This window comes from Passer domesticus, chromosome 8, assembly GCF_036417665.1.
Source record: "Passer domesticus isolate bPasDom1 chromosome 8, bPasDom1.hap1, whole genome shotgun sequence".
NCBI classification, from domain to species: Eukaryota; Metazoa; Chordata; class Aves; order Passeriformes; family Passeridae; genus Passer; species Passer domesticus.
In genome coordinates, this window is record NC_087481.1 from 40,694,962 (window position 1) to 40,708,713 (window position 13,752).

The 13,752-nt window shown below is 36.4% G+C and overlaps 2 protein-coding genes across 2 annotated transcripts in view; one reads left to right on the forward strand and one right to left on the reverse strand.

Annotated features, from left to right (window-relative positions):
- The window catches only part of MAPK8 (mitogen-activated protein kinase 8), a 175,108-nt gene that overhangs the window by 54,438 nt on the left and 106,918 nt on the right, over window positions 1–13,752 (forward strand). The window lies entirely within an intron of this gene.
- The window catches only part of FRMPD2 (FERM and PDZ domain containing 2), a 54,851-nt gene continuing 43,520 nt past the window's right edge, over window positions 2,422–13,752 (reverse strand). The window contains exons 36-43 of the mRNA XM_064430737.1: window positions 12,539–12,624; window positions 11,876–11,991; window positions 9,819–9,967; window positions 8,020–8,110; window positions 7,142–7,476; window positions 5,549–5,764; window positions 5,214–5,276; window positions 2,422–4,391 (exon numbers count right to left, since the gene is read on the reverse strand). Coding sequence (XP_064286807.1) covers window positions 4,320–4,391; window positions 5,214–5,276; window positions 5,549–5,764; window positions 7,142–7,476; window positions 8,020–8,110; window positions 9,819–9,967; window positions 11,876–11,991; window positions 12,539–12,624 — 1,128 coding nt within the window. The 3' untranslated portion in view covers window positions 2,422–4,319. The remainder of the gene's footprint in view (window positions 4,392–5,213; window positions 5,277–5,548; window positions 5,765–7,141; window positions 7,477–8,019; window positions 8,111–9,818; window positions 9,968–11,875; window positions 11,992–12,538; window positions 12,625–13,752) is intronic.

The window sequence follows — 13,752 nt, forward strand, 5'->3', positions numbered from 1 at the left end:
GGTTCTGGGATCCAGTGTTAGTTGTTCCATGGTGTTGGGCCTGGAGAAGCATGAATGATGTATGAGGTTTGTTATTCCTGATGTGCACAAAGTGACCAAGACAAAACAACTCTATCAGTATGACAATACAGAATACTTTTCTGTAATTCTAACCCTACAAAGCTACACCCATGCAAGATTATGTGCAAACCACACTTCAGTGTTAAACATATCTTTGTAAGAGCTGTGCCTTTCCTTCACACACATTACTGGACATTTAACAGATTCATCTAATAGTGGACTCTTAACTCTCAGTCTGCTTAGCCTGCAAGGGTGAGCTCTCTTTTCTGTGTAAAGAGCTCATTTGACTTCTGTGTTTTGTAGTATCACAATAACATCAATAACATTTAGTCAGCTTTGCAAGCAGTGTTCATGTTGAGTCCAGCTTTGTGATTTAAGCTGTGGGAAATACCATTGTCCTTCACTAGTAACTGAGTGTCTTGAAGCTGGAGTTGCTGCTCCTATGTAGTTCCAATAATTAAGACACTCAGATTATGCAAAGTAACATTTAAAGTACTATTTATTAATGCTAACACTTTAAAGGAAGAGAGAATAGTATAGATAAACTTACATTCTTTCAGATGTTGGGAACTCTGACTTGTTCAGCACCAAGCAAGCATCCAGTGTGGGTGCAACACACCGTGCAGACCCTGTCTGTGCAAGGGGTGCCCCATTTCAGTAATTTGAATGATTGTATTATTTTTTATGAGAAAATAATTCTATTCAGTACTTCTATTGTCCAACAGAAAGAATGTTCCTGAGAGAGCTTCTAGCTGCACTTGTAGGTATAGGCAAGAAGTCACAGTGATATCATTTCGGTTAGCAAGTGGAATCTGCCCACAAGCCCTCTGTTCCATTTATCTGGCTGTGTTTACTCTGCAGCTAAAACACACGGAGTGGCTCTGTGCCAAGGGCAATTAGCCCTGTCGCGGTGGCGATTTGCCCCTAGATGGCAGTGATTGCTGCTCTTTTTCAGCAGACCCTCTGCAGTTGCTGTATTAGTTCTGTCACAGAAGGCCTGTTGCTCAGTGTGGCCATAAACTTCAACTGAAAAGACAGAAAAAAATTACTGGCTCATCTCTCAGGCTTTCTAAGAAAATTTAAAGGAAACATTATTATATTAAGACAAGTAAATTATTTAAGTCTGACAATGCTCTTGTAGACAGTAGCACCAATTTTGTCAGGGGTGGGTATTTTCAGGTGTCTTTTCCACTGCAGATGGGGTACTGGAGTACACGGAGACATCAGCATGAAGCAGTTCTGAGTCCATGGAACTCAATGAAAATGTTAATAGAAAAATTTGGACACTTGTTTTCCCCTACATTCAATTTCATAACCTTACAGCTAGGCAGTGGTTGTCCTTGCTATACTTGCTTTTAAATTGAGATAAAATGGTAGCTATAAAAAGCTTAGCAGCAGTCTCAATGCTGGTAAAACAGTTACTTCTCCAAAATATGATTACAAGTTGTACCGTTCTGTGGACAGAGCTATTGTCTGAACACAGAGTATGACTGACAAGGTTTTGTGCTACAGTATGAATCTGAGGACTAGCATATATTTACTTGTTTGGTGTGCTTGTTATAGCAGGCACTGCCTTCAATAAATGTGCCCTTTTTGTTCACATTTGCACTGCACTTTGTCCTGATTGGCAACCTGGTGGTAGAGCACAAAGGGTGATCTCAATACCACTCCTGAAGTAAGAATAGTGACCATAGGCACAGACTGAGGTTCTCTTAACACATCTCTGGCATATTAGGGTGTGTGCAAATTCCAGTCATAGCATTTGTGCTAAATTATATTTCATCATAAATCACCCAGAGCAGTATGATCCTCTCTTCTGACTGAGGAAAGATAGTTTTGTGTGTAGGCAAAGAATCAGAGATTTTATCATCTGTGTTTAGTTCCCAAGTTTTCCAAAACTCTGTAAACTTTGGACAAATCACTAACCACTGCCTCACTTCCCTAAGAATGAAATAGGACAACAGATCTTCCTTTCTTATCAGTTTATCCTGACTTGTCAAGTAGTGTGAGCTCTGTAAAGAGTGGGTTATCTTTTGTTCCAAATGAATGCCATATCAGCGAGCCTCGATCTCCAGGGAGTTTTGCATGGATAAAGAACACAGAGGTGGGACACTCAGTTGTGTTGTGTGTGTGGGGAAATGCTTGTCAGCTGCTGGATGTGGCCAGATTCCACTATACATCATCACAAAATCTGCCTTTGGAGGAAGTTTAAAGACAAGCCCCCATGAATAAAATATTTTCTCTAGAGCTCAAATTGGTTAATAGTTACGTATTGCAGCTGCTTTTTAAATAATAATAATAAATTGAAATTAAGCAGATTGTTTTAATAAATCTTTTTAATATCTCTGTAAAACAGGAGAAACTTATGTCAAACAGCAAACACATCTGTGAAACAGTTGCAAAGATGATGTACAAATAATGACCTGTGAGGATTGTCTTCTAAATCCAGAATACTTGTTCTAAGCCACAGAAAAAAAACCACCTTTGCATGAAATGCAGAAATATTTTCACTAGGAAGCTTATTAAATTATTGTGGTACAAAAGATGAATTGTGCATTCATTACAGTGTAATTCATTGATTGCCTAGTACATGTGAAGTAATTAAAGTGAAAGGCCAAATAACAAATGCAGGTAAAAAAGTTATGAGGAAAATATTGACTGTTGATATTTGACAGAATTGTGTGAACAGATCTTCGTATGATAAAGAGAATAAATGGAGAGTAATGCTTCGAGGAAGGACCAAGTTCAATTAATTTAAGACAAAACATTGAGTTCTGTATATGTTTAAATCAATATAAATCCAGAGTTACTCCTGGATTTATTTAGCATTGCTCTGAAACTTTATTAATAAGTTTGAAATTAGCATCTGGCTCACATAATAATTGAATTTCTATATTGGAGACTGCCTTCAGAGTATTGGAGGGCAGAAAAAAAAATGGCCCTTGTCCTTAATTATAATCGTATTACAGTGGCTTTTTCTTAAAGCCATAATTTAAATTTTTATTTAATACCCCATTCTTTTTGAATTATAAACCTCTAATTTGTAATAGGTAATAAAATAAATAGTTATTTTATTTTCTTGCTTCAACTGCAGTTTTATACCCAGTGCCTCCTAGTATTTTCTCTTTTGCAGAAACCAAATAAGTTTTAAAAATATATACAATTTAGTTAGATTGTTAGTTTCCTATGTTTACAAGTTACTCTTCTAATGCATATCTAATCACTTCCATATGCCACCTTCTAGATAAGGACTTAGAAGTACAACAAATGGAAAAAAATACAATCTTACGCCTTGAACAGCAGATTTCTGTTCAAATCCACCCACACGAACAGAAACACTTTTTACAAGAAAAATAAACTGTACAGAGAGTTCTTTAATTAAAAGATCTGATTCAGCCCCTACTGAAACCAGCAGGACATCCCATATTTCAGATCCTAGGTAAGAATGAGAAGATAATTCATCAATGTAAAGGATTAGGGAAAGATGAAAAGTATGTGTGTACCACAACGCACACACAATTGTTTCACCTGGCTTAGTATTGCATTTCTTTTTCTGTGGATGTGGAATGAAAATATTGATGCTATCTACATCTGTTCATAGTGCTGGAATAAATTAATATTCTGTCCAATTATTAGAATGCTCTTCCTTTGAAGAGGACCAGGGTTTAAAGGCATCCTATTTTTTCTGTCAATTTCTTGATTTGAGATGTCTGGTGATAATGGTATAAACTCATGGGCTGGAGATGGTTCTACATTGTTTAAGCAACCAAAGGTCACCAAATTGATTCCTTCCATGCAAAAGCATAACTGGTCGAGTAAACACTGATTTGCAGTCCAGAAGCAAACAGTGCACAACAATAGATGAGGGATAACTACTCTTCCCCCAACACCAATACAATCCTAAATCCTTATAGTTGCTCTCTGGATAGTAAAGCTAATTCTAAAGGCTGCTATATCCTTGATACAGTCCCAACACATATTCCTAACAATGGATATGTTATTACACAGAATGCAGAAATTGTGCATAGCAATTTGACACAGCGGTGTTGCAGTGCTGGCTGGCTGTTTCTTCATATTTGAGCCAAGAAATAAATGACTTGCGCAGGACACGTTAAGCAAGGTTTTTAAATTACTTTGTAATCTAAAAAAACATATAACACTTGTCTGTGCTGGCATGACATCTCTGTCAAGTAGTTGCTGAGAAGTCTCTGGAGTCCAATGGAATAGCAACAGGAAGAGTCATATTGTAGGAATCACATTCAGTAGGAATCCATTGCTCGCACGATCTGAAGGACTTCCAGCACAACTTCATAACAGAATAAATACTCATCCTGTGTGTGGAGACACCAGTGTGAAACACCTGCTTACATTCAACATAAATTCTAGACAAAGAAGGATGGGCTAGCTGAAATTATATGTTTATATGTTATATGTTTGTAACATCAGCATCTATGTCATATGGATACAAAATGTACATATTTAAGAGAATCCCTGTTCTTTTTGTTCCCTCACTGGTAAAAGTACAGGAACTTTGTAGTTTAAGCATGTGCTCAACTCTCATTTAGGAGAGTGAAGTTTATATATTTGCTTAATTCTAGTCACATGCTCAGTCATTACCCTAAAGAAAAATCTATCAAAGTGTGTGCTAAAATATTTGCCTATAGGAAGAACTTAAGTCTTCTCTTGTTTTTATTCTCATTGACTAATTTGGTTTTGTCTAAGGTGAGCTAGCAGCATCTTGTCCTTTTTCTGTGTGAAAAATCTTTTCAGGAGTGGGCTTAGCTCAGGAGTGGAAGGGCTTACTTGGTGATGATAACTCAGCAATAGCAAGATTTCAATTAAAGGGTATAATTTTTCAGGGTAGGGTTTATAGTAAATCCCTGTTTCTGTGATACTTGCTTTTCTTCTTGCTTTAGAAAAAGAAAGGGGGTGTGTTGTATTTGTCCTATATTGCTGTTTTGCTTTTATTTCACTTAATCAGTAAGGGACAGACTTTCATATTTAAAACTAGACAGCCTAGAGGGCTGTTGTTTTCCTCAAATGAGAATACTAAAATGGTATTTTAAGCCCCAGCTTTATCATAGCGTATGGAGCTGCATCACGGATTGAGGCTTTTAAAAAAATAATGATCTAGTTGCATATTTAGAACTTACCTTAGTTTGGATCATGCCAAAACGCTGATCTCGCAAATCTCTCACTATCTGCTTGATGTTGAACTGTTAGAATAGAATTGTTTTTATTTTGGTTGACATGCAAGTTAGAAAGAAAGATTTAAGCATATTCAGATGGGGAAGCTGTGACAACTCTTTTAGAAATGGTATATTTGTAGTTACTGTCTTTGTTTAAAACAATGAAAGCTGGGTTTATTCCATTTTGTTACGGTGAATTCTTAGAGGATTTATTCTGTTCTAAGATGTTCCCACCATGTTGTTGACATCCATACCAATGACCTGTTTAATAATTTAACAATGACCTGTTTGATACTTACACATAAATCTTTTTCTATATGGCTGAGAAGAATTTCAACACACAGCAAAACTCCACTTCTTCCAATGCCAGTGCTGCAGTGAGCAATAATAGGTCCTGTCCTGTGAGCTTTTCTCATGTAACAAATAAATTTTACAAGCTGCTCAGCCAGTTTGGAAGTATTGTGGTCTGGCCAAGTGGTAAATTGCAAATGACTTATAATGCGCTTTTCTTCTGTCTAGAAGAGAGAGACCAGAAAGGTTAAGAATTACCAGTTCCAAAACCAATTTTCAAGGAATTCCACTCAAACTTTTCCTACAGCCTCATTCTTTAAATTATTTGTTTACAGTTCTTTAGCTTTTCATAGTTGACCCTGTTAAAGTTTCTTTATGTTTCAAGAAATGCACCCAGAAACACAGGCCTAGGAAGGAAGAAAAAAAAACATTTTTGAAATTAGAACACTGCAGTACTGTTTGCTAAAACTGTTTTGTAGCTGAAGTAAGCTTTACTAATAGAAGAGTAATAATATGAGAGACACAATAGTAAAATTGTAAATATCTGATGGCTATCAGATATAAAAAAATAAGTTGTGATTAGATGCTCAATATGCAAACCAAATAAAAATGGTTACAAGAATAAATAAAATGTAGATAAAATAAAGAGTAATGTTAATTGAACTTTCCTGGGTCAACACTTCTTGTTGCCAGTTCACAAAGACACATTAAAATCTGAATGCTAACTACCTGGATTTTTACTATTGGAAGAATTTGAATGTAATTATGGATTTCTGCTGAAGTAGACCTGTGGCTTTCTGTAGTAGTTTGCTACTAATTCAGTACAAACATAGCAAATTTAATGTGTTCATTGAAATAATCACATATGCTGTTGCATCTTGCCCTTTTAAGAGTCTTTTGGGAAGACTCATATCAAATGCTTTGCAATTCTTCACACTCAGTGACATAAGGTGAATTTCCTCAAATTGTTATCTTGATGGAAAAGTTTGACCAAATTTAGTCTGGCACAGGTTTTTTAATTATGCCACTAAATAATATGTCCTGCAGAAATTTTTGCAAAGCTTTACTTAATATTGAGGCAAGAATGATGGACTTATACCTGCCCTGTTTTCCTGTTCTTCCACCTGGATTCTGTATTTAAGTTTCTTAAAAATTGCTGCTAGATTTGTAGTTTCATGTGTGTTTGTGTCTTTTCATGGACAAAAAATGTATCATTTGTCCTAAATTCTAGGATGAAAGCCACCTTCTTCCAATCTTTCCATCCAGCCACCATTACAGAATACGAATCTACTCTGTTGGGGATGTGATTTGATGAGAACAGTAAACAATTCTGCAAAACACTGAACATACCAGTTCTGTGACTATTAGAGGTCTCATTTTTGGAAGTTCTTGTCCAAACATATGTAATATATCCATTGCTTATGCAATGAGCAAAAAGAAAGCACCTCATTAATCCTAATTTCATGCATGTTATTCAGATTTTTACATCCCCAAAAAATACTGGGCACATTTTATGGAAGAAGCAAACAATACTACTCGTATCCACTCATGTAAACTACATAATCAATTTCATCATATATGAAAGTATTAAGTCAACTCACCTGCTTGTTGATAATTTCTATTTTTCTAATTATGAAGTATTCCAGAATCTGGTAATTGTGTAGCCTGAGACAGAAATTAGCCAGCTCTTTAGAATTGTAAGGAGATTCAGGCCAGTATCGATGACATTTGACTTGCCCTAGCTCCACTTCTTTTGTCATCATGGCAATCACATCTGATTCACTCTCCCAGACCATTTGCCAGAAATCACCCATAGTGGATGGAAGAGGCCCCTGGGTTATAATATAAAAGTGTTCCTCTTCTCCAACATTCATTCTAATGTAACTTGCATTAATGTAGCCATTCTTTTCTCCCAGAGGAACTCGTGTCTTATCATCTGTACAGAAACAGAAAGATGCTATTTCAGCTGTGGATCTGAAACAGATTCTACCATCTACAGCACTCAGGATATAAGAAACCTCAATCTCTCCAGAAAAGTATGCCTCTGGATTTTAGAACACTAAATTAGAACACTAGTAGCACTAATATTAATCATTACAAGTAGGAATTCCCACAGATAAACTGTATGGTTCATTGCAACTTTATTTCTCTTAAGGTACTTCTGTAGGACTGTGAAAAGCCTTCTAATTACTATAGAATTGTTTGCCAGTGTTCCAAAATAGTGTACCCAGTGCTGCTTCTCATGTATTGCATGGGAATGTTGTCACTGGATATTGGTGTTACAAACTAGGAGAACCTCTAAGAATATATATACTGCATCACTGATATGTAGAGATGCTACACATTTTTTCACATTTTTGCATGTGTTGTCCTGTTGCTGCAGTTTAGAAAGGCATCAAGGGTCCAGAAAATTTTTTCATGGTTTTTGTTTGATGACTTTGTTCACCAAATGTATGTTCTCATTTCTGTGCATACTTACATGGAAGGATATCTCGGTATCTGTTTTTATTCTGGTTTTCTGGTGCTTTGCCAGTTCTGCAGTCATCTATTGGTTTCACATGTTCTAAAGCCTAGATCAAAAATAAATAGTCAATCTATGTTGTTCACATCCTCAACAGACAACTTTCACAGTGTCAGTGTGAACAAACTTTACTGCTATATATAACTCAAAACTGGCAAATAGACTTCTTACAGAAGAGAACCCATACCTCCTTCTCTAAACTTCTAGGCAAGGAATTTAATTTGCTTTGTAATTTCTCTTCTCTGCACAATATTTCTGCATTTTCAAGTGATATTTTCAACCCTCATCCTTGGACCCCATCATTACAAGTCCCTGTTGTATATTGCTATATTATAGATGTTTGGAATACTGTCTTGGCTAAATGTCAGCATTTATGATTGATAACATGACGATTAAAGCACTAACTATTGCACTATTAACAGTGCAAAAATGACTGAATGCTTTTTCAGTGATGGAGAAAGTGATGAATATAGGGAACAGCACCAATGATATTAAGTGCAAATCATACAGTCATTAAGAACTTCAGAGCAAAATCAGGGGAATTGAATGCAGGGTAGTCAGAAGCAGGAATATGCAAGTTCATTTCATTACATTTTTGTGTTACCTCGATGTTTTTTCATTCTTCTGCTTATTTTCTGTGCATTGCACAATGCTCAGTCATCGCATTCTACCACTATACGTTTTTGTGAACTGAAGTACCTGTGACAGTTCTTGAGCACATGCATCAGTTACTACAGCTTTTACTCAGATAAAATATCCTCTGGCTTTGGTAACCAGCACTTTATTATTAGATCTTTATGTTTTCTGTGCAGACATGTGACTGAGCTCATAGTAATCTATACCTATATCAGTAATGGAATGTAATGAATGAAAATTAATAGATGCCCTTGTGCCTTCAGGGAATGTCAGCAAATCCTATATACTTGAGCCTGTGGGATTTTGTACCCAGAAAGTCAGAGATATAAAGGCAAGTGAAAGAAACTGACAACATTGCAATTACTGTGGAAAAGCGGCAGCAATCCATTGCACTGATAATGAGCATGTCCTTTAAAGGAAAATCCAGTACTATCTTGAAGAATTATGAAATAATCTGTTCTTTGGGGATTTGATGATAACTTCATACTCTGTTTATGTTCTGAAACAAGAGATTTTACAAGCCTTCCTAATTTTACATTTTTTTCATGATTTATATGCAATCAGAGGTAATTATGTGTTTTCATTATCTGTAGAGATACATGACTTCTTCTTTGTAATTTCTTTACAAAGTCCCTCATCATAACAGCATCTTGGGGAATGAGTTCCCTGGATAACTGGAGCGTTCCATTGTGTGGAAAATTTTCCTTTCAACTGTTTCTACTCTAGTGAATTTTTAGCAGCATGGATTTCTTGCTTAGGTGCAGCCCCTAGCATAGTTCTTAGGTAAATGTTCAGCAGATATGAGGGGGTGATAAGTCAGTCTAGGAAAAAGTGATTCCTAATCTACATCGTGAATGTTACATTATTTGTTTTCCTTCTACATGGGCAGTGTCTTTGAACAGACAATTGTGTAAGGTTGATATACATGGAAAGAGAGATGCAAATACTGTACTACCACCCATACAGCAGAGTAGAAACCCCATTTTGGCAGGAATAATTGTCAGAGAAAAAGGATGCAGTAAAGATATACAAGCTGAAATCCCATACAGTATGTGCTGTATGGAAAGTCACTTTCTTAGCTGTGCTGAACTGTTAACTCTTAAGAAGTAAGGAAAGTTTACCATAAACTCCTTTAGCACCTCTTGGTTCTCAATCCGCAGCTGAAGGCCTTGAATAAGACCTGTTATGCCAGTCCTTGGATCTACTCCACTCTGTGATGGTTTCAAGTTAATTAACTGAGTCAGTTCATCTCCAGAAGCAAAGGTTCTGTCTGTGTATCAACAACAACAACAAAAAAGCAAACAAAAAAAAACAAAACACAATAACAAAAAATCAATAATTTTTTAATTATTATTGTTCATAGTGCAGAATCTTGGCTTTAAAAACTAGGGAGCTGCAGTATGTATATATGTTTTGCTGCTTATATTGTGGAAGTGAAATATGAAAAACTGGAAGAAAATATTTTCAACTTACTTATGTTCACAGCAGAAAGAATAAGTCAACATCATGGATACAACCAGCACCATATTTCATGTTATTTGGAAGCAGATCCAACTATTGCAAGTTATTTCCTCACAGAGTTTCTAAATACAGTCTGTTCTAAATAAACTGTTCTTGAAGAATTGGAGACTTTAATGCTAATTTATTCTGGTATAGGAAACTCTGGCCGCATCTTCACAGAGAATCATCTTCATGTTTCCAACACTTCCATGCCAGTTAGTATTGCCACACTCCACTGCTAGGAATAATCACAGCAACTTCTTCCTTCCTAAAGTAAGCAAATATATTTTTCTTCTCATCTTAACTCACACTGCCCTTCAAGAACAAGATATGAACTATCTTTGATCACCTAAGTCAGGATTCAGTTTTACTACTTGGCTCATCCTGAAATGTATGTTCTGATTCAGTACTCGACAGATTAGGAAAATAGATAAACATTGCATCTCCAGAAATATCACTATTCTACTGGAGTGATAGAAAAACTTTTGTTGAGTAAAAACCATGTTGAGTAAAAACAGTAGCTTGTTATGTAAAAAATAATGGTTTGAGGCAGAGGAATTATGGAATTTGGGTTTTTCAGTCATAGGCTACTGTTTGCAAAGGATAACATACCAGCTGTCTCATAGAAAAGCTGCTGATGTGTTCCAGGGGTTTGTTGCAGGATGAAGACAAGAAGCAATGCTCTGCTTTCCTCCTGTTAGGTATCATCCCTACTCTTAACTAATTTCTGTTACAATAGAGTTGTGCTTGCTGTGTTTTTGTCTGTGCTACAACTTTCCTCTGCCTTGCCTGAGCTTTTAAGACACTTCCTGTTTGCATTCCTGTCTCTAACCCTCAAAGAGGCTCCTATTATTGAGTTGAGGGTGCCAGTGAAGAGAGATCCCCACTCCAGACAGAGCACACTATTTCCCATAGAGCTCTCAAGGAGAATTACAAAACCCCAAACTCTGAGCAGGTAGTAGATGATAGATTGTTTATAATCTTCTGATTGTTGGCCAGCAAGGCTTGGTAGTGCGAGGGAGTTACCTGTGTTTTATTTCTAATAAGAGCCATCAGCAACTCGTTGCTTCCACCAGGTGAGAAGAAGCAAGAAGAGAGAGAGCAATCTGTATTTCACAGAATCTGTGAGATACTGCAGCATCTTCAGTATGATTCCTTTTGCAAATTATTCTCATTTGGAGCAGAATGAGCTTAATTTTCATAAAGGAACAATTAGGCAGATTCTTTCTGTAAACTCTTCTGCATGTCAGAGGGGCTTTGGCACCTGAGCTGTGAAAGTGCTTCAGTACATGCTTAAGCACATCAGTTCTAGAGATTTTAATGAAATTGTCATGGGGGGTGAAATTCAGGGATTCTAGGGACAAAGTCTTGAGAGACAATTTGGCCCTTTGTTCTTCATTTTCAAGTGTTTAATTTACATTTTTTGTGAAGTTGTATGGTAACAGTAAGGGGGAGAGGAGAGACCTCATGATATATGTCTCCTTTGAGATTTACAAAAGTTTGGATGGCCTATTTATGCATCAGTAGTAAAAAATTGTGTCTTGAATGCTCTGGTCTTCTAGACTGAAAGAGCAAATCCTTAGCTTGTATACAAGGGACTAGTGTTGTTCTCAGTGTAGATATATGGAAATGCTGGGCTATACTGTTGGAGAAACAAGAGAAGTTTTTGCATGATTACTTCTAGGTAGAACAGGAATCCTGTGGGGCATAACATCATCTTCATTGTTCCAGCTGCCTGACTCAGACTGTTGATTTTCTCTTCTGCAGCTTTCACATTCTGCACATTTCTGTGACCTGCAAAACAGTGTCAGTTGAAGCGGCAGAAGCTTTGATAATCTGAACCATACAGAGTTTTTGTGTTTAATCTATTTGTGCTTACTTTTAACTTTATTGAGCAACTATTTACAAGAATTATCTAGAACTCTGAAGATCATAAGTTCAAGGACCTGTAGTAGCATTTTGTCTGGAGTATTGTTTACAATATAACTACTGAATAATACTATTTTTTGTATGTGATTGTTGTTGGATTTTTCCAGAAGTAAGGGCATATCCAAAATAAAAAGCTTCTCGAAAATGACAGGAAGTAAGGTTTCTCACAGCTAGAGACCATTTTCATGTAGGACATTTTTCAATTGTTAGCCCCTACACCTGGAAACTTCAATTCTCTTGTCTTAGTAGTTGTGTGGAAGCTGTTTAGCAGCTCTTCCTGAAGGTGGAGCTGCATTCCAATAGACCCGTGTTTCCATCATTTCATACCGTATTACGACAGAGCTGGAAATATGCAAATCATTTATCCTTACTATTTCTTTTAATTTAGTTTTATTTCATTTGAAAGACTTACCTGTCTGAAATGTTACTGATGAGCTCCTTATAGTCTTGTTCAGCCAGCTGACCTTGCAGAGGAGATTTGTCTGTTCTTTCTGCATCCTGCATGTTTCAAATAAGAAAAAGCTGTGAAAAATCAGTACACAGAAACATCAAGAATATAGTTACTTTCTTTCTTATTTCTGAAATCTGTCCTTTGCTTAAGAAGGAAAGGGAAAATATAATAATTTCCACTTTGAGGAGAAAGTGTGTATTGCAGTTACTAGTTGGAGTAAAAAGCCTTATCAGCTGCATTTGTAAGTTTCTGAACAATAAATAGAACAATACAGTCTAGAGACACCTCTGTATCTCAGCATGCATGACTGACTTTGAAAACTTTGTTATAGCCTCTCTGATCTGAGAAAGAAAATGCAATCACAGGAATCATGAATCACACCCTTTCCCTCCCAGTTCTTGGCAGCAGGAAGCGCCAGCAGCTGAGATGGAACTGTTGGTAATAATTTCCTTTTTTTATCTTAGACACAACAATTCCAACATTAGAAGCAGGGTGCAGCTGCTCTGCTGAAGAAGCACTCAAATAACACAGAAGGCAGACCCTTGATGATCCTCCATATGCAATAGAAGCAATAGTACTGGTGGCTGTTTATGCATCTTAAAGAGTAATAACTAGGTCCAGCATTTCAATAATTATGCAGGATATCTGCTGTTAGTATGTGAAAGTAGCTTCCTCTCAGCTGTAACACTTGATAAAATAATTTTTAAAATTTTAGTTCAAATTACCATTTTTCTTTTTCTGGTTCAATTACATTGCTTCAGACAGGGTTTGGGTTTTTCATTTGTTTTCTGGAGGATAAGAAGACCTAATTTTCTCACATTTACTGAGGAGTTTTAGAGTTTTAAAATTTGCTCTGAAATTTAATGTGGAATGTCTTGCAGGACTTATAAGATTCAAAATCCATGTTTGAGGAAATTTAGATGCATTTGAATTTTGAATAGTAGTGGAGATAGCTGAATAGAAATCTTTTAATGTACATGGTTTAGAAATACTGAAAGGGTAAAATTAATAAATTATTCATTTCAGTATTATAAAGAATCAGAACAAGACTTGCATATGCAACCTTTCTTCCCTCCACCCTTTTAGCATATGTATTATACACATCACATGCTCTTGTCTCAGTGGAATCCTGACTCAAATGTCAGCAGCTCCAGTCATGGCAGCACACTTTCCTC